General features: G+C 35.0%; 1 protein-coding gene across 2 annotated transcripts in view; it reads left to right on the plus strand.

Moving 5' to 3' along the window:
• The window catches only part of PIR (pirin), an 88,533-nt gene that overhangs the window by 38,895 nt on the left and 24,193 nt on the right, over positions 1–25,445 (plus strand). For both annotated transcript variants that reach the window (XM_031958968.1, XM_003765557.4), the window contains exons 4-6: positions 228–311; positions 1,516–1,722; positions 25,249–25,333. In XM_031958968.1, coding sequence (XP_031814828.1) covers positions 228–311; positions 1,516–1,722; positions 25,249–25,333 — 376 coding nt within the window. The remainder of the gene's footprint in view (positions 1–227; positions 312–1,515; positions 1,723–25,248; positions 25,334–25,445) is intronic.

Genomic DNA, 25,445 nt, shown 5'->3' on the forward strand with positions numbered 1-25,445 from the left:
TATCCCCTAATTCTTCTAAAGTTTCCATTGATTTTCCTTAATTTTTTTTTTAAATTCTTCTTAAATATCCTTGATCCTGTTGTTCTTCCCAACTAGAAATTGAATCATAGCTAATATCTGAGCCTGGTGATTAGACTTAATAATGATTAGCACATTACTTTAGTAGTCAGCCATAATCTATATTGTTAGCTACCTCTGCTTCTAAAAGTTATTTTTTCTTCTTAAAGGTAACTTATGTACTGGAAGGAGGCAGCACAGCCCATGAAGATTTCTGTGGACACAGTGGTAAAATGGACCCTGGTGACTTGCAGGTATGGCAGAGGGGAAGCAATTATTGTCAGCTTAATGTTGAACTATTAATTTATCTCCAAGTTTAAGTGATATACCCTTAAAAATTTTTTTGGTGCTGATTAGGAAAATGTTAAATCTAAAAATCTCAATTACTATGATATAATATTTTCTTCATAGGGTGTTTCATGAATTATTTTAATGATTTATTTAAATGACATAAATATTTTGACACTTTTTTAATGCATGGAATTTTAAAAAGAAGCATTCAAATACAATTTCTTTCCTCTCAACCACCATCCCTGCTCTCATGTCCAAAGACAAGACATCACAGCTAGACTCTAGCATTTCTCCTAGCAAGACAGTATTTATTCTGAAATCTGGTCAAAAAACCAAATATCACCTTATACTATCTACAGATAAAGGGATATAATATTGTAATTGTTCTACATTAGTCAATACACTCCTGGAATATTGTGTTTGGTTCTGGCCACAACATTTTAATGGAGGCAAGTTGGAGGACATACAAAAGAAAATGACCAAGATGGAAAAAAAAAATCATAGGACCACAGATTCATAGAATCTGGAAGACACCAGGTAGTTCATTCCTTTCTCCTCATTTTACAGTTGAAGAAACTGAAGTACAAGTAAATTAAATGACTTTCCTAAGGTCACACAGTTAGCAAAGAAGTGTTCTGACCTCTCCTAAATTGAGGTCCAACACTCCACTAAACTGTGGATGAGGTCATGAAAAATGCTTGAGGAGCTGGAAAAGACTTAAGGAGGATATTATTGTTTTTTTACAAATACTTGAAGCACAATCAGGTGAAAGACAGAAAGATCAAATTTATTTTGTTTTGTCACAGAAGGTAGAACCAATGTTCAAGTAGAAGATGGATGAATATCTATCAAGAATGTATATAGATTCTTGGTGTTTTGGGGGAGGCTAGATTAGATGACTTCCTAAAATTCCTTTCAGTCCAAGAATCTGTAGGTTAATGATTCTGTCACTTAAATAATTCAATTCTTTGTGATTTTTGTCAATGTTATAGATAAGAAGTTTTTCTCACTAAAGCAAAAGAAATGATTTAATATTTTTAAAATGGATTGAAAACCCTTAAATTTTTTTTTCATTGAGTGATCAAGCACTGTTCTTAATGTTTGGGATATTTGGATTTGGGGTTAACATTTCTTCCCTCATTGTTTCTTCTGAAATTTTATTTATAGTGGATGACTGCTGGCCGTGGGATCCTGCATGCAGAAATGCCTTGCTCTGAGGAACCTGTTCATGGTCTACAACTCTGGGTCAATTTGAAGAGCTCAGAAAAGATGGTAGAGCCTCAATATCAAGGACTGAAAAGTAAAGACATCCCCAAACCCAGTAGGAATGGTGTGACAATATCTGTTATCTCAGGAGAAGCCCTAGGAGTCAAGGTAAAGTGTGCTTAGAAGGTTTTATAAATTTTGGATTTTCAAGGCTATATCTGCCTATACAGTTTTAATCATATGAAAATTAGTCTAATTCAGTGGTATCAAACTCAAATAGAAACTGATTTTTACAGACTGCATGTTGACTTAGAAAACCACAAATTAATATAATCTAGATTGCATTAATATTTTTATTTTATTAACCATTTCCACTTTAATTAGGTTCAGTCCCTCGGGATTTTGATGCCTCTGGTCTAATTCCTATTATTATATTAACACTTGTAATATGAGTGGTTTTATAGACCAGGGTTAATTGGAGTTTTCTAATATGCAGAATTGTTAATGTACCAATATGTACACTGACCACAAATTCATAGTTAGTATCTAAATTTTTTTAAAAGCCTTAGAATATGACCTGGAATCCATATGGATTTAGTTAATTTTCTAGATTTGTGTTCTTATATAGTGGAAATTATTAATTAATCATAAGTATATTAATAATCATGATGATTATCAAAGAAAGATTAAATTATATTCAACTTTGTAAAGAAGGAAAATGAACCTATATATTTGGGGAAGATGTTTCACAGAAAGAGAGCAGAAAATGAGTCAGAAAATCCAATTAACCTGAGTACTCTGTTGCCAAGCAGTAAGACAGACAGATAGATAAACAGACAACTAAAGCATAAATTGATGTGCCAGAGATAAGAGCTAAGAATACAAATAAAAGCAAGCAAGACAGTCTCTGATCTCAAGAATGAAGAGATCACAAGAATGTGAGAAAGAAGAGACCACCCACACAGATTTATAACAAGAAATATTTTGGGAGCATGAGCCAGGGCAAGAAAAGACTGATGCTGGAACCTTCAGGGGTTGAACACAAGTTTCTGGTGATATAGAAAATGTCCAAAAGTAGACAATTTGGATTAATTTTTTCTAATTTTCTAATGCTTTTTTTTAGCACTTAAAAATTTATATTATCTATAACATTTTTTTCTGATGGCATTTCTATCAGTAGCCTGCAACTTTTTTGTGTGTGTGATGAGGGAGGAATCAATGTGCTCAGTTTACTGTCATACTTTGAGAGAGGACAATGGGATGAAAGGAGTATTGATAGGTTATGAGAGCAAAGATTAAGGTTAGGGAGGATTATGGCAGTGAAGGTAAGTCACTGCCTGGCTGTGAGATACTGACCTTGTTGTACCACACAACCATGATAATGACACAGATTAAAGAATATTGGCTTCATGGAGATTGCCAATATTTAAAGGTATATTTCATTTTTCCTATGACAATATGCCCTACAAAGGGGCATAGGAGTAGCAAAGTGGTAGCCCCAAAATCACTGTTAATTAGTTTAAGATGTCAGAATTAGGTGGTTGAGATGCCCTTATCCCCTATTTGCTTTTCCTCCACATTTTCCCTGAAATATGATTTGCCCATTCTATGATGTACAAATCTTTACTGTATCAATTACCACATTTAAATGAGATCAAATAAGATGATATTTGTAAAACATTTAGCACAGTGCCTGGAATAGAATAAGTTCTTAATAAATGCTCATTACCTTTCTCTACTCTTGTCCTGGGGAATAAAAGCATTCTTTAATTCAGTGAAAGATGCTGCAGAAAAATAGCTAGCCTAAACCACTACTATGCATATAGTGCCCTAAACTTTCTAATTTTTTTTTCTTTTTGGGATCTATTGTTTTAATCTAGAACAATTGCCTTTTTCAGCAGTGTCCTCTCTGAAAAGGGAAAAGGAAGTCCATTTAAGACCAAGAGTTCCCAACTCTAATACCATTAGGATGAAATTAGTTATTCACGAATCTTTGTCTTTGAGCATCTTTGTCTAGTCCCCATATAATTCTTTTGCAAACCTCATTGGCATTTTCCTTAGTCAGATGTCTGGTCATTATTTCTGGGGCAGGATTATCTCCAATGGTTCTTATTACAGTTGTTTGCAAATGTCCCACAAAATCTGCAAAAGGTTCATTGGGACCTTGCTCTATTTTTGTAAAAGCTTTACTTCCATCTTTCTGTTGAGGGAGAGAATTCCAAGCTTTTATTGCAGCCTTAGAAATTTGCTCTTACACTGTTATGGGATAATAAATCTGTTCTGAATTCTCTCCATACTGATCTTCACAGCTAGTTGGTCAAAAGCTATTTGTACATTAGCTCCTGTTTGCCTGTTGCATTGGGCTTGCATCCTACATAATTTATGAAACTCTGAAAGCCACAACAAATTTTGTCCCGGTTCTAAACATATCTTTGCTATGGATTTCCAATCACTCGGGTTAAGATTTCATAAGACAAATTATCTAGTAACAGCTTAACATAAGAGGATGTAGCCCCATAAAGAGTGCAATCCTTTTTCAAATCCTTAATTTTTTCCAAATTAAAAGGAATGTATTTTCTCTCCTTCTGACTTGAAGAGTCAAGCTTTTCAATCACAGGATATGCATTTATAAAATCAGATATGTCTTCTCCTTCATTTTTTGCCTTAATTAATGCCTCTTCTAATCTTGTCATATTTGCTTCACAGGAGAAGCTGACTGTGTTTCTGCTTCTCTCTCTCCCACTTCTTCCTCCACCCCTGAAGGGTTAATTGAGGGGAGAGGGTCATGAGATGTGGAATGATCTAATTCCTCCTGCTGTGAAGTATCACACTCAGAATTGTAATTAATTCCATTCTTTTCTGATTCTTGCTGCTTTTCACCTAGTTTAATTGACACCTCTCCCTGCTGCACTTTCTTTTTTTTTCATTCTAACACTTAAATAACTTCTTGTAGCCAGTTGTATTAAATTATATGTATTAAGTATGTCTTTGGAATTTGAGTTAAGTCCATTTTTATTATAGAATTGACAAAGATCCTCTCCTACTAATTTCCATTCATCTAGATTCAATTCTTTTTCCAGAGAGAAACAAGGACATATGTTCTTTACAGTTTCTAAAAGTTCAGTGATCTGCGCCAAAATTATAATCAAACCTTGGCTTTCCATAATTTTGACAAATGCTCTCTAGACACTTTCCTTGAACAGAAACAGAAAGCTGTTTTCTAAACATCTGGCCCATCTTAGCTGAAATTCGACTTTAACTCTTTTAACAAAATTTCTTTGTTGCATTCACCCTAATTTCTGGGTCAAGAAGACTTTTCCGCTGGATTCAGGATCAGAGGCTTTTCCACTGAGATTAGTCCCATGTTCAGGGCACCAAAATGTTGTGTTATTTTTCTTTAAAATAATAAGATGGTTCTTTCTGGGAGAAAGCAGGTTTCTTGGGGAGGTTTTCTGGAGGCAGCCTTCTTTTCAGTTAAAATCAATAATTACTCCAAATGCAGTCAGGTGCTAAAAGTTCAGATCTTTTATTGTCTCCAATATAGCCCAGTTAGTTTTTTTAGAGGCCCCTCTCTCTCTCTCCTTGGTTCTAAGAGCTCATGCAGCTTTGTCCCTTGCTTCTGCCTCTGCTTTCTTCAGCCTCCAGCCACACCTCCTTGCCTGGGGCTGGGCAGCTTTCTGGAGAGCCTTTCAGACCAGCATTGGTCTCAGTGGGGGAAGTGCAGGAGCCCAGCCACCATAGCTGTGTGAGATGAAGATGAATCTGGTTGTGCCTCCGAGAGTGGGCTTCTCCTCAACTGAACTGATGCTCCCTTCTCAATCTTCAGCTGAACTCTCTCTCAGTGTTTTCAGCTCAACTCCTCAAGAGAGCCTCTGTCTGTTTCTTATATAGGATCTCTTCTGAGAGGGAGGGATTATGGGTTTCTCCCAGAGTGCTCTCTGGCCCTGAAAGCTTCAAGGGAGGTGTGAATTCAGATATCTCATACTAACCCTGAAATCTCCCAAATGTGTGAACTCCAGTGAGTACAGGTGTGAACACAAGCATTGTTTCTCAGTTCCACTTAGTATCTTGTTTAAGTTGAGTTAACCCTAGGATTCCAACAAGAAGTGAAAAGAGTTAATCTAGGGTTGAGAGGAGGGGAACAACTCAATAAGCATTTATTAAGCTCTTACTGTGCTAAGTACTAGGGAAAGAAATACAAGCAGAAAGAAAGACAGTCCATGTCCTCAAAGAGCTTATATTCCAATGGGAGAAAATAGCACAAGAAAGGAAAGAGGAAGGATACTCACATGAGGGGACATGATAGAGAATATTCAGAGAATCTAGGGATAGAGCAAAGAGCTTTCTATGGCAAGTTTTTTTTTTTTGTTTGCTTATTTTGTTGGGTTGTTTTTGTCCTTCATTCTCAAAGGGGACCATGATATCAGGGATGAAATGAGGGAGGGTTGTGCAAAGTCACTTGTCTCACTTTCCCCTCCAAAGTCATCTGGGTCCAGTGGCAATGGCATGGAGTATATGGAGTGCATCTTGGAAAGGAATGACTATATGACTAGTCTGAGTGTCTTCATTACAGAAGAGATTCTGGGAGAAATCAGCCAATCAGAGAAAAAGGTTAGAGGGGCAGAGGATATTTCCAATGTGAAAAATCCAGGAATGGTGTGATCCTCTAAAATAAAGAGATTTCTGTGGCAAGGTAGGAAAGATTGGAGAAGAGTCAGGAATAGAATCCAAAGTGGGATCAATGCAAGAAATATGATAGAGGAGCACTTAGGTAATACAAAGGAGTCAGAAGGACTTGAGTTAAATCTAGCTGTAGATACTAGCTATGTGATCCTGGGCAAGTCACTTAACCCCAATTGCCTCAAAAAAAAAGAAGAAGAAGAAAAAAAGGAAGAAAGGGTTCTGATAATTTGATGGAATAAGGCAACTTATACAATGGATCTAAATTCTAAAAGAAAGAAAGAAAGGAACAAAGAAAAGAAGAAAGAGAAATATGGTAGAGGTAGAATTGACAGGGACTTGGAAACTGTTTTCATATGAGAGAGAAAAAGAGAAAAGAACTATCAAAGATCACTTTAAGATGATGAACCTGGATCCTTGTGCCATGGACAGACTTTGGGGAGGTCAGGGATGAGAGCTGCACAGGATAGAATCTGGCAGTGGGTGGGATCTATCACTGGGAAATTCCTAAATCAATGAAATCACAGAGCCATTTGATTATCTGAGTATCTTATAGCTAATCAGGGGACCTTAGAATTAGAATTAGAATTCCATCCAATCTTCGTGATCAGAAACCTTTTTCAAAATTCTTTTTAGAATCACTCAGAGGCTGGTAATATAAACTACAGAAATGTAGACATAAAAGGACAAATTTTAATGATCTCAGATGGGACATATTTAGCTTGAAGAGTCAATAAAACATCTATATGGAAATAGCTACCAAACATTTGGGAAATTAGAACTGGATATCTGGGGAATGGTTGGGTCTTGATAATTTGATGGGTTATATGCTTATTAAGACAACTCCTCTTATAAAATTTTTCTTTTTGTAAAAAATTCTAAAATTTTATAACATGGAATTTTACCCAATGGACATCAATCCTCTTCTCTCCTCATTATAGTTATGAATCTGGTTATTATATGAATATGAAATTTAGGAAGGGTATGAATCTCCACAGGTGATATCATTCCTTTCCAATGAACTTGTTAGGAATAATTTCTTAAATTAAAGGGGAAGGGCAGAAGAGGGGAGCAAGCATTTGTTAAATACCTCTTATGTGCTAAGCACCATGCTAAGGACTTTATAAATCACAAGATTTGAGCTTCTCAATAATTTTGTGAAGTGCTATTATCCCTCCCATTTTACAGTTGAGGAAACTGAGGCAAGCAAACCTTATCCATGGTTTCATGACCAATAAATGTCGTAGTCCAGATTTTAATTAAAGTCTTTTTGAATCTAAATATATTAAGGAAAGCACATATGATATTAGTGGCACATAGGCCAGTTATTTTCCTCTGCAAGTTCATGGCTTTATCTTGAACAAGAATGAAAAGTATAACTCTTGATAGTAGTGAATGTGAGTGTTGGTAGAGTTCTGACATGAGACTTTGGATGCAGCAGACACCAGCTGTGGTTGCAAACATGTCAATGTGAAACAATGCTCCCATTACAGAAATGTTTCTTATCTTTAGAAGCTCTATTTTTGTTATTTTTTAGAGGAAAGCAATGGTTTCTGAAGTGATTGAATGTTCCCATCTGAAATGGGGGATTATCAAGTCTTTGAAGTCTATGGTTTTACCCTTCATCTTTCTTCTCAGTAGGCACCTTTGTGGATAGCAGATTATCTCATCTCTGAGGAACCTAAAATATTTTAATCACTAAGAATGCTACTCTTTTGTTTCCTTCTGATAGTATTCTTTCTCTTTTCCATTTTGTTAGACAAATAAGTTAACAAACTTATTAGTTTAACAAATAAGTTAATGCTTTTTTTTTTTCTTTTATTGCTCCCAAATATGGTACGGACAGCATTTTTGCAAGGTGTTTTTGAAGAAAAGAGGCGAGGCTTGCCATTCTGGCACTTTCACCTAGAAAGGAAGTTTCCATTAAATTCCATCTTTGAAGAGTTTCTACTGAATTCCATATTTGAAGAGAACTTTGAAGAGTTAAGAGTCTGAGAGAATGAATGAAATTAATTCAGGCTCCAAGAGTCTGATACTCTCTTTTACAACATTTTAGTAAAACCTTTTGTAGTTTTAAGTCATGCTCTCTCACTAGTTCATTTTTTTTTTTGTTTAGGTGCACTTAGTACTATGAAACAATTGCATCTGGCATAGGAAACCCTTCATGAAATGAGCATCATAACTCTGTCTTCTTGCTGATAAAATACACCATGAGCAAAATATATCATATAAATGTTTCTTCAAATTCAATATTCCCTGGTTAATTGTAATCTGATAAGTCAGAAGATAGCATGCTGGGAATGGAGAAAGGAAGATCTAAGTTTAAATCTGTCCTCAGACACTTATTGGCTATGGAACTCTGAGCAAATCACTAACCCTGTTTGTCTCTGTTTCCTCATCTGTAAAATGAGCAGAAGGAAATAGCAAATCATTCCAGTATCTTTGCCAAGAAAAACTCAAATGGAGTCACAAAGAGATGGAAATGATTGAACAACAATAATTAGATCTGAATGTACATGTCTTTTATAAAGCCCTGTTCTGATTATAAAGAAATTAGGATGAAGAAGAAATGTGCTAGTCCTCTTGGGATGCTGGATGTTACATAGCAGTGTAATGTGTTCCTTTCCCCAGCCCCTAAATAACTATCTTGATTTGAATTTCACACAAGGCAAGCTGATCCTCTGGACACTGACCAACATGGACACTGAAAGTGAGATGATAATCACTGTCAATTTGCAGACCAGAATTTGTAAAACATTTCTTAATTAGAAATGTTTAAAAAATGTGCCCATGTGGACATAACTCACTTTTTCAGTCTTGTTTATTTTAACTAGGAGCACAGAAGAGAAGCTAATATGGTAACTTCAAACAGCCTGTTTCAGAACTACACTATTCCTGGCATGCCTAGTTGACACTTCATTTAGAAGTAGGAATTTTCAAATAAACAGTCATGCAAGACCTAAGGAGCCAGGTTGTATAAAAAGTTGATTTTGCCTAAGGCAATCCACTCATCTCAGGAATGACATTCTCCTACAAAAAAGAGAGTGTGCCAGATGTTTTTATGCCTTCAAGATGTAATTGCTGACCTCTTCACCTAGGAAGCATATTCCTGCAACACCAAACAGGGTTCCTTTTCCACAAGAACAGGATAAGAATTATGTGGAGACTGTATCTTGTAGGTATGCCCATAAGGCAAAAGTCACATCCTGTATCACTGAGGTTCTTGGCCCTGGTCATCATGAATGTAGAAAAAAAATTGGAATAAAAGCATAATTATCATAATATATAAAGCAACTCTTAACTCTTGGTTAAGACATGATAGACTATTGGAATTGCAGTTCGTTCTCCTACACTATAAAAATTGTCTCTTTTTGCATACTTGTGTATATGTGTATGTGTGTGTTTGTGGATAGGTAGCTCAAACTTCTGATTTATTTGGTGTAAGAGCGTTCCTGGTGAAGAACTTCCTCCACCAGAATATGTTAACTTACACCTACTATTGTAATTTGTATACATGCACACACACATATACATAGACACACACACATACATAGATATACACTTATATACACACTAGACAGGGATTTAAAAGGAGACACATTTTTATATACATATATATGCATAAGTATGTGTAAGTGTTTGTGTGTGTGTATTACTCATCAATTCTTGCTATGGAGGGTAGTAGGGATGAAAAACACTTCCCTTCCCTCCCACACATCCCTCTGGAAGATGGAATTGATTTTCCCTCATATCATTTGTCTCTGTCCACTGGGGTTTCTCTGCATGTATGACCTTCCTTTGAGATTTCTACCTTAACTCCCTTTTCCTTTTCTCTCCTGGGAGTGGAGTGTGAAAACCCAAAAAATGAAGCTCACTCATCAGGCTTTTAGTCAAAGGCAAAATTTGCAGTTCAGGTGGTTTTCTTCCTCTAAAAATTAAAAATTTTGAAAATATAGATTATAGTAAACATCATAAAGATCTGAGCCCCACCCCAGATAAGCCATTGATTTCCCAGTTAAGAGGATGCTCTCCCTACTATTTGAATCTAATACAGACAATTACTTTTTTCTCCCCTTTGTTACAACAAGCATCTTTTCAAAAGATAATAATTCTGAACATAAAATTTATCTTAGATTTATGTAGAATCATAATTAAAAGACAAACTAACAGAAAACAAATGTAAAAAATCAAAGAATACTTAATGGTAACCAGTGCTGACTTCTTATAGGCAACAATAAAACAAAGAAAGGAGATGCAAGAGAGAAGTCAGTCATCACTGATCCTATGCCTTCTCCAAATAGACATGGTCCTATGCTGGATCCTCTAAATAAGACAAGCAACAAATCAGAGAAAAACCTAGACCAGGGCTCTACCAGCTGCAAGACTGAGTCAAACGCTAGGAAAACATTTTCCATCTGTTCCTGTTGCAGTGGCCAATTTTTTTTCTCTTCCTCATTTATTGCCTTCAATTATTTCTCTCTCAATCTCTCTGAGAAGTATAAAAGCTTCTACTGCAGTAGAATTCTGACTCTGATAGCTGTCTTTTTGGGAGAGGGGAAGAAATAAAACTATCAGGGTCATTAGTAACTTAGTCCCCCATAGTGACTTAGGCCCCATAGGCCCCCAAGAGGCAGCCACTTTAAGCTTTGACAGAATGGCTATTATGAACATGGACATATACATATGTTTGCATGCATGTGCATATATATACTATATATATATATGAAATATACACCTTTGTAGATGGATATGTAAATAGAGTTAGATGTTAGATAGATAGATAAAACTGATGGATGATGTGCCTCTGGGAGAAGGACCCATTGGTAACAGCAATAACAGTGATAATTATAATAACAGCTAATCTTCAAGTAGTTAGAGTTTGCTAAACACTTTGTATAAATAAACTCATTTGAGTCTCAAATCCAGTCTTTGAGTTCAGGCATTATTATTTTCAGTTCATAGGTGAAAAGATTGATACTTAAGAATATAAATGATTTGTCCAAGGTGACACATTTATATTGGATTAGAGCTTCTTGAAAGCAGGGGCTGTCTTGTGCCTTATTGCTTAGCACAGTGCAGGTAGCACATAGTAGGTACTTAATAAAGATGTCTGATTGACTAATATGAACAGTTAATACTTTAACTGTTTTAAGAGGTTTATTTAAACCTAAATTTCTCATGATTCTAAGATTCTTTCTTTAGTATCATTCTGAGAACTTATCATTTTCCCTATTACATTGTTTTAGCCACTTGCATGGATTTGTGCCTCCTCTGTCAGCTTCATTTGAAGCATTCCACCAGTAACACCTTTATTATCATTTTTTTTTTGGTCCAGATTCTTTATACTCAGCCATTACAGGGCAACAAAACCAGTCTTTTCTTATTTCCTCTCACCTTCCTTGCTTTCCTCTCAGCCCTCCTCTCACTAGGCATTTCTCACTATATCTGCCTGTGGAGAACTATTTGGATTTGGCTAATGAATTTTCCCAAAGTTAGATATAAATTTGAGACTGTTGATTGTAGATGTGTGTATAGGCACATACAAATATATCACACACACACACAATACATGTAGAGCTGTATATATGTACATGTGTGTATATATACATACATATACATACACACACACGTATATGTATGTGTGTGTGACTAAATATAAGATTTCAACTAGAATACCCTGTGAATATCATTCAGTGTTTTCCCTGGGTAGCACAGACAAAGCCAAGACTGAGAAATTGAATGGGGATAGGAAATGAGTAGGTCATATTCAGAATTTTGAATCCATTGCCCTTGTTGAAGACCAATGAAGTTGGAAATGGATTTTAGAAAAAAAAAATTCCAGGGAGTAAAAATCAGAAAAAATAATTAAGAAAAATCACCCACAGTTTTAAGTTACTTTCATAGCACCATGCAATAGATAACATTTACTGATTAAGGTCTAAAGGGTTGGAATGATAATTAGGTGGTACAAATGGATTAACTGCTTTTATTCTTTTATCCTTGTCATTGTGGTCTGTTGCAGCCAAACTCCATGATTTCTTTATCTTGGTCCCTTTAGCCTTTTTCCTATCACTTTCTATCCTCAATCTCATATCTTTTCTTTTCCTTGTGTTTTGTTTTGGCTTACATTCCTTCTTTTCTAAGAACAGCATATCATAATGAATAAATGTCTTGCCCTTTGTTTTTTCCGAGGTCTAAGATACTAAAGATGCTGATTAAATTGCATGATGTTAATAATTTTAAGTGCTTTGGGGAACCAAAGCAGAGACAGGCTAAATACTTTTTGGGGAAATCCTAGATAAATTTTTATAAACAATGGATGGTAACTCATGGGCTTTATTTGTTCTCTTAAAATTTAAAACAATGACATATCAGGATCATTAAAATAACTAATGATTTAGCTTAAAGAGAATATTAAGAGTAACATTATTTTATGGTTCTTCAATTGTTTCAGTCATGTTTAACTCTTCATGACTCCATTTGGGGGGCTTCCTTGGCAAAGATATTTGAGTGCTTTGCCATTTCCTTCTCCAGCTCATTTTAAGGAATTTTGTTGCTATTATTGCTCGTCCTTCATTATCAAATAGAACCAGTGACATAATGAGGGTGATAATCTTGACTTGTGGAAACTGAAGCAAGGAGGTTTAAGTGACTTGTCCAAGATCACATAGCTAGTAAATTTTGGAAGCCGGATTTGAACTCAAGAAGATGAGTTTTTCTGATTCCAAGACTAATGTTCAATGCATTATGCCATCTAGCTGCCAAGGGAATGTTATAGTAGTTTTTAATTATTTGAAGTTATATGGAAAATGGATTAGACTTGTTTTATTTGGTCCTAGAGGTCAGAATTTGGACCAATAGATAGAAATTACAAGGAGGGATTTAAACCCAACATAATGAAACATTTTCCTCTTTTATCTGTTTCCTGCTGGAAGAGGAATAGGACATTCCACTAATTTATTGGATTTATTGGGTTTTTTTTAATTGTTTATTGGGTAGGTTATTGGGTATACAATCTTTCTTGCTGTCTCCTATGTTGAATGGGGATTCTGTAACTGCTAGAAAGGGAGATAAACACAGTTTCATCTTTTAAGACACTCCCCCCAATTTGTTTTTTCTTTCTTTTATAGTGACAAAAGTTTAAATTTTGGAATGAGAAGCATACTTTATTAAAGTGTTCTCCTTCCTGAAAAAAGAATCCTTTATTATATGCCAAATATATATTAACCTCTCCTTATAAGGACCTCCTACCCCATCAACTGAAGAAGTCTGTAAAGTTAGTTTATAGTGAGTATATTTACATTTGGGTCAAGATAGTTGCCTATTAAGAGAAACATAGGAGGCACTATATAAATGCTTATTCTCTTCCTCCCTTAGTTATTGTTTGGGCAATATCTCTTTCACCTATGTCAGTACCTAGACTAAGATGGGAATCAGGCACTCTTCCTAATTTTCACTCAGGTAGCTAACTACAATTGCCATAATTGCTCCCTGCCAGTTTAAGTCATTTAAGTTTGATTGATTCCTGAAAAACTAGAGGAAGAAAGAGGATATGCAATTCTTCTGGAACTGTTTTCAGTCTAAGAAGGAAAAATCTGATGTTTCTGCTAAATCACCATTTGGATTTATTTTCTAGCCCTTAAGGACATAAGGTTTTATCTTCTGATATGCTAAAGATATCTTCCTGGAAGGTTAATGGATCTTACTGATCATTTCTACTGAAGAATGAATACCTCTCTCAAATCATTTACTAGAAGGAGATTTTTGTAGATGGAACTATTAGGGGACTCTCACCTTAGAAGAGGGAGTGGTTCCATATATTGAGAGGGAAAATGAACTGAAGACAACCTTGCATGTCTCCCCCATGTAAGCTTCTTAAGTAAAGGATGCTATTTGTTTCTTTATATATATATATCCAGATCATAGTATAGTGTCTGGCACATAGTAAGTACAACAACAATAAATGTTGACAATAAATTGTCAAAACAATATTGGACATCTAAATTAGAGTGTAGTTTGTAGGGGACAATGTAAAGAATTTCATATATAAGACTAAACTGAGGAACTTTTATTTTATTGTTAAGGCAGCAGAGAGGTATTGAAGATTTTTGAGTGGAGGAAATGACACTTTCTGTGTCATTTGTGTTTTGGAAATATCAGTAAATAGCTTCTGGATGATGCATTATACAAGGGACAGCCTGGAAACACTGAGACCAATTAAGATACCATGGAATAATCCAAGTGAGGTAATAAACTAGAATGGAGAAAAGTGGACTAATGCAAGAAATGTTGTGGAGGTAGAATTAAACAAAGAAGAGTCAAGGATCACTTTATTTATTTAGCAGAGTCAAGGATCATTTTAAAGTTCCAAACATGAATAAGTAGAAGGATTATGGTACTATAAATAAAAATAGGGCCATTTGGAGGAGGAATGAATTTTAGGAGAAATATGAGTTCCATTTTGTATAGCTTATTTAGTTAGATATATACTTATCAGACATCCATCTGGAGATATCCAACAGGCAAATTCAGGCAAGATTACAATGGGATTATATAGTTTCTGGAGATATGATCATTAAACCTGTGGGAGTTGATGAAATCACCAAGGAAAAGAGCATAGCAAATGTTTAGTTGTTTCAGCCGTATCTGACTCATTATAAGTGGTTTGCCATTTCCATCTCCAACTCATTTTACAGAGGAGGAAATTGAGGCAAGCAAAGTTAAATAACTTGTCCAAGATCACATAGCTAGTAAATTTCTAAGGTCAGATTTGAACTCAGTTTTCCTGAGTGTATGGTCCATCTTCAGGCAAGGACATTGATTTAATGAATGAAATAATTAAATTCATTTCACAATTAACTTTTCTTTGATTTCATTTGTGGGCTGTTAATACAGATTCACTTGTTTTATATTCCCTTACAGTTTCTTAATTCCTCTTATAACAATGATGAACATTTCTATAATGCTTTAAGGTTTACAAAGTATTTTTCGTAACTCATTCAGTTCCTCTTCCTGCCCTACAGTTTAGTGAGGAATAATGACAGTTGTTAGTTATTGTTCAGTCATTTCTTTATTTGAGCTGTTTGTTTTTTGGCAAAGATACTGGAGGGGTTTGCCATTTTCTTCTCCAGCTCATTTTACAAATGAGGAACCTGAGTCAGATAGGTTTAAATGACTTGACCAAGGTCACAGAGCAAGTTGTTCAGTCACTTTCTTTGGTGTTTGACTCTTTGAAACTCCATTGGGGTTTTTCTTGGCAAAGATACTGAAGTGGCTTGACATTTCTTTCTCCAGCTCATTTTTTAGGTAAAGAGAGTAAGTGACTTTCCTAGGATCACACAGCTAGTGTGATCTGAGGTCAGATTTGAACTCAGGAAAATGGTCTTCCTGACTTCAGGCCAGGCTCTTTCCACTGTATCACTCACTCTCTGCTGCTCCATGAAGTGGACAGAAGTATCATTGTTGTCATTTTACAGAATAGGAATTGAGATGCAAAATGCTGTGGAAGGAAAGAAAGAAGCACTTTAAACACTTTCTAGGTACAGTATGAAGTACTTTACAGATATTGTCACATATGATCCCCACAACAATACCTGTGATGTAAAATCTATTATCAAACCCATTTTACATAGAAAAAACATGAAAGCAAAGGTTAATAACTTGACAAGATAACCTTATAAGTGTCTGAGACTGAATTTGAACTCAAATCTTCCTAATGCTAACCCCAGCTCTCTATCCACTGTACTTACCACCTACCTTCCTGATAGTCACATAGCTTGTAAGATGTGAATTACAGATGACACTTGAACTCTTTTTTTCTGTCAATAAAGTCAGCCTTCTTTCCCCTTTGCCATTCTGCCTCTCATATACTCTCTCCCTTCCTCCAATTCTTCCTCTATCAAAGAAAGTATAAAAATAAGGGTAATAAATGATAATTAGTTATTAAAGCAGCTATATGTAAAATACATACCACACATATGGGGTGAACACAGCCTAAAGTATCCCAGAGTTTCTGGTTGACTTGAGAAAGGTTTGATATTTCCAATTTTTTACATATTTTAATAGAAATGTAAGAAGTTTTTTTTCTGTCATTTTTTAGTGTTCCTCACATATTAAATCATTGTCACTTTGTCAAAAAATTGCCTGCCTTCTCTTTTTTTAACATTGCATGTATATTTGAAACTGAAATGGAAGATGTGTCCTTCCCACACTACCTTTGGCACCAAGGATGAAAATTAATCTCTTCTGTTTCTTATCATGTTTATGATAAGGTGTCAGTGACTTATGGTACATTAGAAAGGGGAAAGAACAATTTCAATCTATGGCAAAGGAATATGTTCCAATTTCACAAATGGTGGTTGGAATGACCACTTAGAGAAATCTTGAAGTTGCTTTAAAATATCAAGGAAGCATCTAGAGTTGGGATATAATCATCTATGTGGGAAAGGACTACTTTACTTCAGTGTAATAGATAGAGCACCAGCCCTGGAATCAGAAGGACCTGAGTTAAAATCTGGCCTCAGATATTTACTAGCTTTGTGACCCTGAGAAAGTTATTTAACTCTGTTTGCCTCATGTCCCTCATCTGTAAAATGAGTTGGAGAAGGAAGTGGCAAACTATTCTGGTGTCTTTGCTAAGAAAACCCAATAATGGGGTTGCAGAGAATTAGACACAACTCAAACAATTCAGCAAAGTTGTTAAATTACTTAACAACTTGTTGTTAAACTGCTCCATTTCCTCCAAATCTTGTGATCACTAAAATGGGCAGTGGTGTGTGAGGAATATTACAAGATCTTCCAATAAGGTCCTTGAGCAGAGCAGGAAGATATACTGGACAACTCTCCTTCCCTCTCCATGCCTCCTAATAAAATGATTCAGTCAAACCGTGGAAAAAGTTAAAATGAAGATGATATTGGGGACTGGCTTAAAGGCCAGAGAGGTAAGATTTTTAAGATTTGCTAATAAGTATAGGTTTGTTAACCCAAGAACTTTGAGCTAAACTATCAATCAGAAAGAGGATCCTAGCCAATCTGAGTGGTTAGAATGATTTTTAAATAGTAGTGCCTTCTGACCTTATTCAAATCTTAGGTCATCCTTGGATGCAATCTCTGCCTTTTAGGGCCTTCACTTTCATTTATTGAGGTTTTCAGAAAGGTAACTCCACATAGACTTTGTTGGAGTCATCCAAGAGATAAATTAGAAAAACATATCCTGTTTATGGGTACTGAAGTCAAGGGATGAGATATCTCCTATCATTTCATCTCACTTAGCCATACACTTTTTGTAATTTACCCCTGTTAAGGTTGACTCTAGGAAGATGATGTAAAAACAGAATTATAAGGAGTGTGGGCTGGGTCCCCATGGAACCAAAATTTAGAGGGTCCAAAAAATTGAGTACATATACTCCTTTAGCAGTGTAGAAATAACCAAATTAGGATCCCTATGTTAAAACTAGCAAGAATTATGAATTAAGTTGCCAGAATCACTTTAGCAAATAATTTTCCCTTCTCTGAGATTGTACTGGTTTTGTTTATTTCTTAGATGGTTTGCATATCATGAATGTGAGAACCATTTTATATTGCTTGCCCTAGGCCCCTACGGACAGATTCATAAGTCTGTGTAAGGATGAGAGAGAGCACCTCAAGCCTGGACTATTGCTATTGACTTCTGGTTGGTCTTCTTATCTCAAGTCTCTCTTTACTCCAGTTCACTTTCTACTCAACTTGTGTTTCTAAAGCACAAATTTGATTATATTACCTGACTTTCAGTATATTCCCTGCCTTAGGATGAAATGCCTAGGACAGTAAACTGTTATTCTTAGTATCAAATATAAAGTCCTGAGTGGACTTGCAAAGCATTTTATTTCCTGGGACCTTCCTCCCTAACCTCCTTTCTGTTCTATTCACAAGATACTCAGTGGTCTGACTCCAGGCATTTTCTCTGGCTTGTCTCCTATGCCTGACATTCTCTTCATCTCCATTTCTTGGCTTTTTAAGCTTCCTTAAAATTCTACCTTCTCCAAGAAAGTTTTTCCAGTCCCCCTCAATGCCTTACCTCTGTTTATTATTTTCATTTCATTCTGTGTAGATCTTGTTTGTACATAGGTATTTGTATATTGTCTCTCCCATTATACCGTGAGCTCCTTAAAAACAGGGACTTTCTTTCACCTTTCATTCTATCCCAACACTTATCATAATGTCTGGTGCATATTAGGTGTGAAATAAATGCATAATATTGAAGAAGAGAGAACTTTGAAGAATGTACTAAAAATAAAAAGACATATCATAATGCAAGTTAAGTAGAATTTCTTTTTATTGAGAAGATGCTGTATGAATCAAAAATTCATGCAATATAATTTTCTGGTCTTTTTTTTGTTGGATTATACCTTTGTTGACTCACGTGGAAATAAAACCCATAATCTCAACATTCTTAGTGAATCAAACAAATTAGCTTCATATTTGTTGTGTTAGGCACAATGAATACTTTAATTCCTCCCTCCTCCCAAGGATCTAGGAACTTTTCAAACATTATTTCCAATATCTCATAAGACTTTTGAGTTCTGGCATCTGATACCGCAGTTACTTACCATAACTCACCGAATAATGGATCACACCATTTTTTAATGTGATGGTGGGTTATAAAAAAAAGCATTAAAATCAGAATTGGCCTTGAAAACACTCCTGCAAAGACTTCTAAAAGTCTATGGACCCTAATGTTGAAAGCAGTTATTATAATTTTGACATGTGAAACTGACTTTAAGTCACTTAATGACCAGGAAGCATAGTTATTATTATAAAATCACAAATATTTAGAAGATTAAGAAGGCAGTTCTTATCCATGGAATAGAGAAGAAACAATGACAAAGGGAAGGAATTTTCCTTTGCAGTTATACCCAAACTCCCTATTCCATTCCTTGGGGTCAACCTCGAGGCCACAGGGTTTTCATGTGGTAGTGATTTCTGTTCTTAATTAGGATCACATTTACAAATAAAACTGGAGGAAGGAAGCAAGCATGTCAGGGGTATCAAATGAAAACCTTGGTGAGTGGTAAAATTTTTGAAGGAAATAAGGTAAAGGTAATTCTCAGTTTTGAACTAAGCTGTTTTATAGCCCGCATTTAATGTGGTCTTCATTTTGTCATAGAACACCATTGGACCTGAAAGCCATTATAATTTCATTCTTAAAGTATTTGTAGAGCAAGAATGATAGTTTTTGGGGTTTTTTTTCCCCATATGGAGACACCCCTGTTGGCTAAGGGCAATCAGAATTTCTACTCTAAATCTTTTGTGAAATCATTTGTTCCTGTACTAATAAAGGGCCTGAATTTTTGAAGCCTGAATTTTTTGAAACTTGAAATCTTACTTCTAAGAAACTAGAAGTGAAAGGAAGGGGACTGAGACAGGAAGATCAGAAAGGATGACTGCAGTATTAAGGAATCAGAAAAAAGAGTTGGAGAGATAGGGTTGGAATAAAAGTAAAGAGGCCATTTCTTTGCTCCTTGTGGTCTCAACATCATTCTGCTCCATTTTCTGGTCTAAGAAGTGAAAAGGAAAATTTAAAAACTGAAATCTGGGAAAGGACTCTGTCTTTAGCTTATTACTATTCAATCTCCAAGAAAGTAGAATCCCTGTTTACATATTAATAGAGTCCTAGAAATGAGATTGCAGAGGCCATTTAATTTAATCCTCTCCCTTACACCATCCATATCCCATTTTGCCCATCTTTGGTCGTCAAACATTTTATTTTTTTTGAAGACTTCTAGTTGGGTTCCCCACTGCTGCCAAATGCAACCTAATTCAATTCTTGAATAAACATAATTGTTAGGAATTTTTCCTAAATCTATCTCTCTGCAATTTCTACCTATTACTCATTGTTTTGCTCTTTGCAGACAGAATCCATTTCACCCTTCTTCTCCATAACAATTTTTCAAATATTTGATAATAACCATCATACACTTCTCAGAATCTGTTCTTCTTCAAGTTTCCAGTTCCTTTAGTTAATTCTTAGATGGCATGATCTTGTGGCCTTTCAACATCCTAGTTGCCTTCCCTTTGACTCTTTTCAGTTAATTAAGGCCTACCGTATACCTTCTACCCAGAATGCCTTTTCTCTTCTTCATTATGTAGCCAAGTCATTTAAGTTTCAGCTTCAGTATTTGACTTTCCAAGGGAATAGTCTCAATTAATTTCTTTACATAAAATTATAATAACAATAGCAATAAAACCCTAACATTTACATAACGTAGGTGTTATTATTATAACCATTTTATAGATAAAGAAACTGAGACTTGAAAGGTTTGCCCAGCATCACACTGTTAGGAAGTATCTAAGACAGGATTCTAACTCAGATCTTCTTAACTCTGTGTCCAGTGTTCTATTTATTATGTGCTTACTATTTTTACTTGTATAATCTTGTGGTTGTCTGTAGGCTTCAGTTTCCTCATATGTAAATGAAGAAATTAAAAATAAGAATTTAATTGTGATTCTAAGTGTAAGAAGTATGTGCTAGATGCTGGTAGAGTTGCACTGATGAAAAATTAGTTTCTTCTCTTTCTTCCCTTCCCTTCCTTTCTCTTCTCTTTTTCTTTCCCTTTTCTTTCCTTTTTCTTCCTTTCCCATCTTGTCCCAAGTTCCCCTTGTCTTGCCTTATCTTCTTTTTTCATTCTTCCCTATTCCTATTGCTATCCCCTCTTGCATTACCACCAAACCCATCAGCAGAAAAGAAAATTTAAAACAAAGTTCTTGTAGTAAATTACATTATCAAGTAAAACAAATTCCTACATTAGGTGTGTCCACAGTTGTACATCTTATTTTGCATCTTGAATCCATCAGTTCTCTATTAGGACATAGTAGCATGTTTCACTATCACTGTTCAGGAATCATAGTTGATCATTGCATTGATCAGAGATGGTAAGTCTTTCAAAGTTGTTTTAAGGGAAAATGTTAATATTGTATAAATTGCTGTTCTGATTCTGCTCACTTCACTCTGTATGAGCTTGTACAGGCCTTCTCTGGTTTCTTTGAAATTATCCACTTCCTCCTTTCTTTCAATGTAATAATTTTCTTCGTTAAGCTATTCCCCAATAAATTGGCACCCTTTGTTTTTAATTTTTTTAGTATTGCAAAATTTCAGTATTCTTTCTATTATGCTATACTCTGAGAATTAAGTATCATCATGTTAAAATTAAAACTAAAAACTAATATATATAGTTTATAATATATATATTTTACTATATATATGTCATATATATGATATATAGATATATATATCAATAATATATATCACTATAGGGAAGTGATCAGCATTTATAATGTAAGCAGCATTAGAACATCTTTCTCTAAGGATGAATAATAGTTGTTGCTGCCTATCCAGAAAGAATATTAAAGATAGCTTATTTAAAATACTGTGTTAATATGATGGGTTATCATAATTATTATCACAATTAGTACCATCATGGAGGCCATAATGTATAAAATCAGAGGTCCTGTTTTTTGGTAGGCAGGAAAAGGCCTTTATACAGAGTATGTGTCCAATATGTTGTGAATAATAAACTTGATTTTCTGAAGGTAATTTCTATTAGTGTTGTAGATTCCCAGTGGTTAGGGGATCATCAGAAGATTAGGCAGAAATTTAAGTAAAATCACTTCTTGCTTTCCCTGTTTGCTACCCTGATGGTCATTTGTGATTTGAGTTTTGGAGATTTATTGCTAATTTGAGCCTCCGTATGCATTTGCCATCAGCAGGTTTTCTGCTTTCATTTATGCAGTCACAGAGGGATACTTTTCTCTGTTCTTTGAAGGTTGATAGAAGGAGCTTAAATTAATTGTAAACTATGTAAAAACCACCTACCAGGCAATTTTAAAGCCCACTGCTGCAACACATACAATATTGAAAGAAAAGAGGAAATTTTTTGGCACACAAAATTGCTTGTAACCCTCTCTGCCAAACCCTTGCCACTCCTGGCATACTTATATACATGCATGTTTTAAAATTTAATTTTTTCAATTTATGATGAATTTAATAAACAATGGTAAGCATATTTACATTAAAAAAATTGAAGCTATGAATTTCTATGTACATCCATATACAGTTTATTGGGGGGGGTCTAAAATATATACATATATATATATATATATATAAAACAGATTTAGACCATTATTTCCAAAGTTGTCCTATTTGGCCGAGCTCCATCTCTTTTCTAAGCAATTTTAAAATGTTTAATTGATGCCCATTATTTGAACATCACTATGACTAGCCTTCATTTCCATATCTAATTCTACCCATTCCCCAATAAAGCCCTGCCTTTTAACATGTAAGCATGATGCCTTTAGTCCCATTTATCATAAAATCTCCTCTCTGGATCCATGCCTTCCTAATCTTTAGGGTGCAATTTAATTCCTTGAATTGTGATTTCTCTTTTCCTGGGGCATAATGAGTATTCTCTTCAAGCACCAAATCTCCGTACATTATATCCATGGTAAAGTTTTTATCTCCATTTAGAAAATATTTCTTTTTCCCCATGAACATGTTCATCAGTTGTTTCTTCTCCCACCAATGAAATTATTTCCTGTTTTCTTTTATTTCCTTATCCTTTTCCTCTTGTTCTTAAGAGACCATGGGAGTTATTTTTCCTTCACCTTCAACCTCTGACTTGATTAAGGAAAATCATTTATTGCCCTCTACCTTTTTTAGTTCTCCCTTTTTTTCTTCCTTTCCTTTCTGTAATTTAATCCCACTAAAAACAGTGTTGATTTATAAGTCTAGTTTCTAGTTCATGATGTTTCAGACTTATTTCTCCAATATCACTTTTATTTGGCTTCCTCTTTCACCTTAATATCCTCATGTACTTTCCAGTCTCTTAATGATTTGTCTTATTATTTTATTATCATTGTTGTGCACATCAGAGATGCCTTTCTTTTTTTTTTTTTGGTAATGTATTTTAGGATTGCCCCTGCCACAATTTATTTTATCTGTTGCATTCCTTGCATTTTTTTTGTATACTTGGCTGAATTTTTTTTAACCTTTCCTATATTCCTGTCTGAGGTATTTGCAAAGCAAACAATTTGTTTAGGTCTGCTTTTCTTCGAATTGTGGGGTTTTTTGTCTAATATTCAGTCATGTCTGACTCTTGCTAACTCCATGGGTACACTGTGCTCTTCTATCTTCCCCTTGTCTCTTTACTCTGTTCATGATCGTTGTTTCTATGACATTTTTTATCCATTTAATCCTCTGCTGTCTCCCTTTCCTGTTGCCTTCAGTCTTTCTTAAAATCAGGGTCTTTTTCAGTGAGTCCCATCTTCTCATTATATAGCCAAAGTATTTAAGCTTCAACTTCACTATTTGCTGTTCAAGAGACTCACAGGTCTTCTCTAGCACTGCAATTCAAAAGAAATAATTCTGCAGTGCTCAGCTTTACTTATAGTCCAATTCTCACAGCCATACATTGCTACTGGAAAAAAATATTGCTTGGACTATACAGACTTTTGTCAGCAAAGTGATGTCTTTGCTTTTTAGTATGCTGTCCAGATTTGCCATAGCCTTCTTAGGAATGTGTCATTTAATTCCATGGTTGCAGTCACCATCTGTACTGATCTTTGAGCCCTACCCAAAATAAAATCTGATACTGCTTTCATTTCTTCTTCCTCTATTTACCAGGAAATGATGGGACCAGGTGCCAAGATTTTAGTTTTTGGATGTTAAACTTCAAGCCAATTTTTACACTCTTCTCTGCATATCTGAGATTGTTAGTATTTCTCCAAATAACTTTGATTATGGCTTTTGATTCATCTAATCTGATATTTCCCATGATGTACTCTGCTTATAAGTTAAATGATATGGCAATATACCATCTTATCATACTCTTTTTTGCGATCTTAAGCCAATCAGTTGTTTCATGTTCTATTCTAACTATTGCTTCTTGACCCGTTCCTCAAGATGATACTCCCATCACTTTGAAGATTTGCCACATTTTATTATCATCCACACAATCAAAGAATTTAATGTAGTATATGTAATATAGTATATGTATGTAGAAGGAGATGTTTTTCTAAAATTCTGTTGCTTTCTTCATAATCCAACGAATGTTGGCAATTTGGTCTCTAGTTCCTCTGCCTCTTCAAAAACTAGGCTGTTCTGGTAATTCTTGATTCATTTATTGTTGAAGCTTAGCTTGCAGAAACTGAAGCATAACCTTTCTGGTTGTGTGAAATGAGTGCATTTTTTCAATAATTTGAACATTCTTTGGCATTATCCTTCTTTCCAATTCAGTGACCACTGTTGTGTTTTCTATATTTGCTAGTATTTGAAAGGATGCTTCAAATACCTCTTTCTTTTAGTCAATGTCCATATGTTTTCATTAATGGTTAGATTCAGATTTTTAGATTATGCCATTGTTTGGCATGCTGAATTGAAAAATGTTTGGGTTATATGATTACACCATTGCCTGTCTGGCTAACCCTAAAAAGGATTTAGGAAGTTAGGAATTGTGACACTTAGCAATGATCACACAGGTAGTAAGTCAATTTAGAAAACATTTATTAAATGCTTACCCTCTTGAAGGCATTGTATTGAACTCTGAGGATCTAAAAATAAAAAATGAAACAGCTTTAATGAGATGTGAAGGCAAAAGAGATTTCTTAGCTTATTTTAAAAATCTGATATTATAGAATTACCCTGGCTACTAAGTTGATGGATTTAAACAATATTCCTAAATAGTAGAAAACCCCTGCTCATAGACTTTGTTGTTGAGTTGTTTCACTCAAGTCCCACTCTTCATGATTCCACCTGGGGTTTTCTTGGCAAAGAACCAGAGTGGTTTGCCATTTCCTTCTCCAGCTTATTTTATAGATGAGGAAATTAAGTCAAACAGGGTTAAGTGACCTGTCCAGGATCATACAGCAAAGTCTAAATGAGCTGAAATATACATCACAAACATATTCAGTTTTATGTATCCCTTATTTATTTTTATGAGAACTAAAAAATAAAAAAATGCTGACTTTTGCTCATTTCTCCAGTCCAAGGTTTTTACTCGCACACCTACCTTATATTTGGAATTCAAATTGGACCAAGGAGCCAAGCATTCCCAGCCTGTTCCTGAAGGTAAGTAGCACTGTCATTGCCATTTCAAAATGAGATTAGGACCATAGGTCTAGAGTTGGAAGGAATCTCAATAATTTTTAGTAAAAATTCCCTATTTTACAAATGAGTAACC

This window comes from Sarcophilus harrisii, chromosome 3, assembly GCF_902635505.1.
Source record: "Sarcophilus harrisii chromosome 3, mSarHar1.11, whole genome shotgun sequence".
In the NCBI taxonomy this organism is placed as follows: Eukaryota; Metazoa; Chordata; class Mammalia; order Dasyuromorphia; family Dasyuridae; genus Sarcophilus; species Sarcophilus harrisii.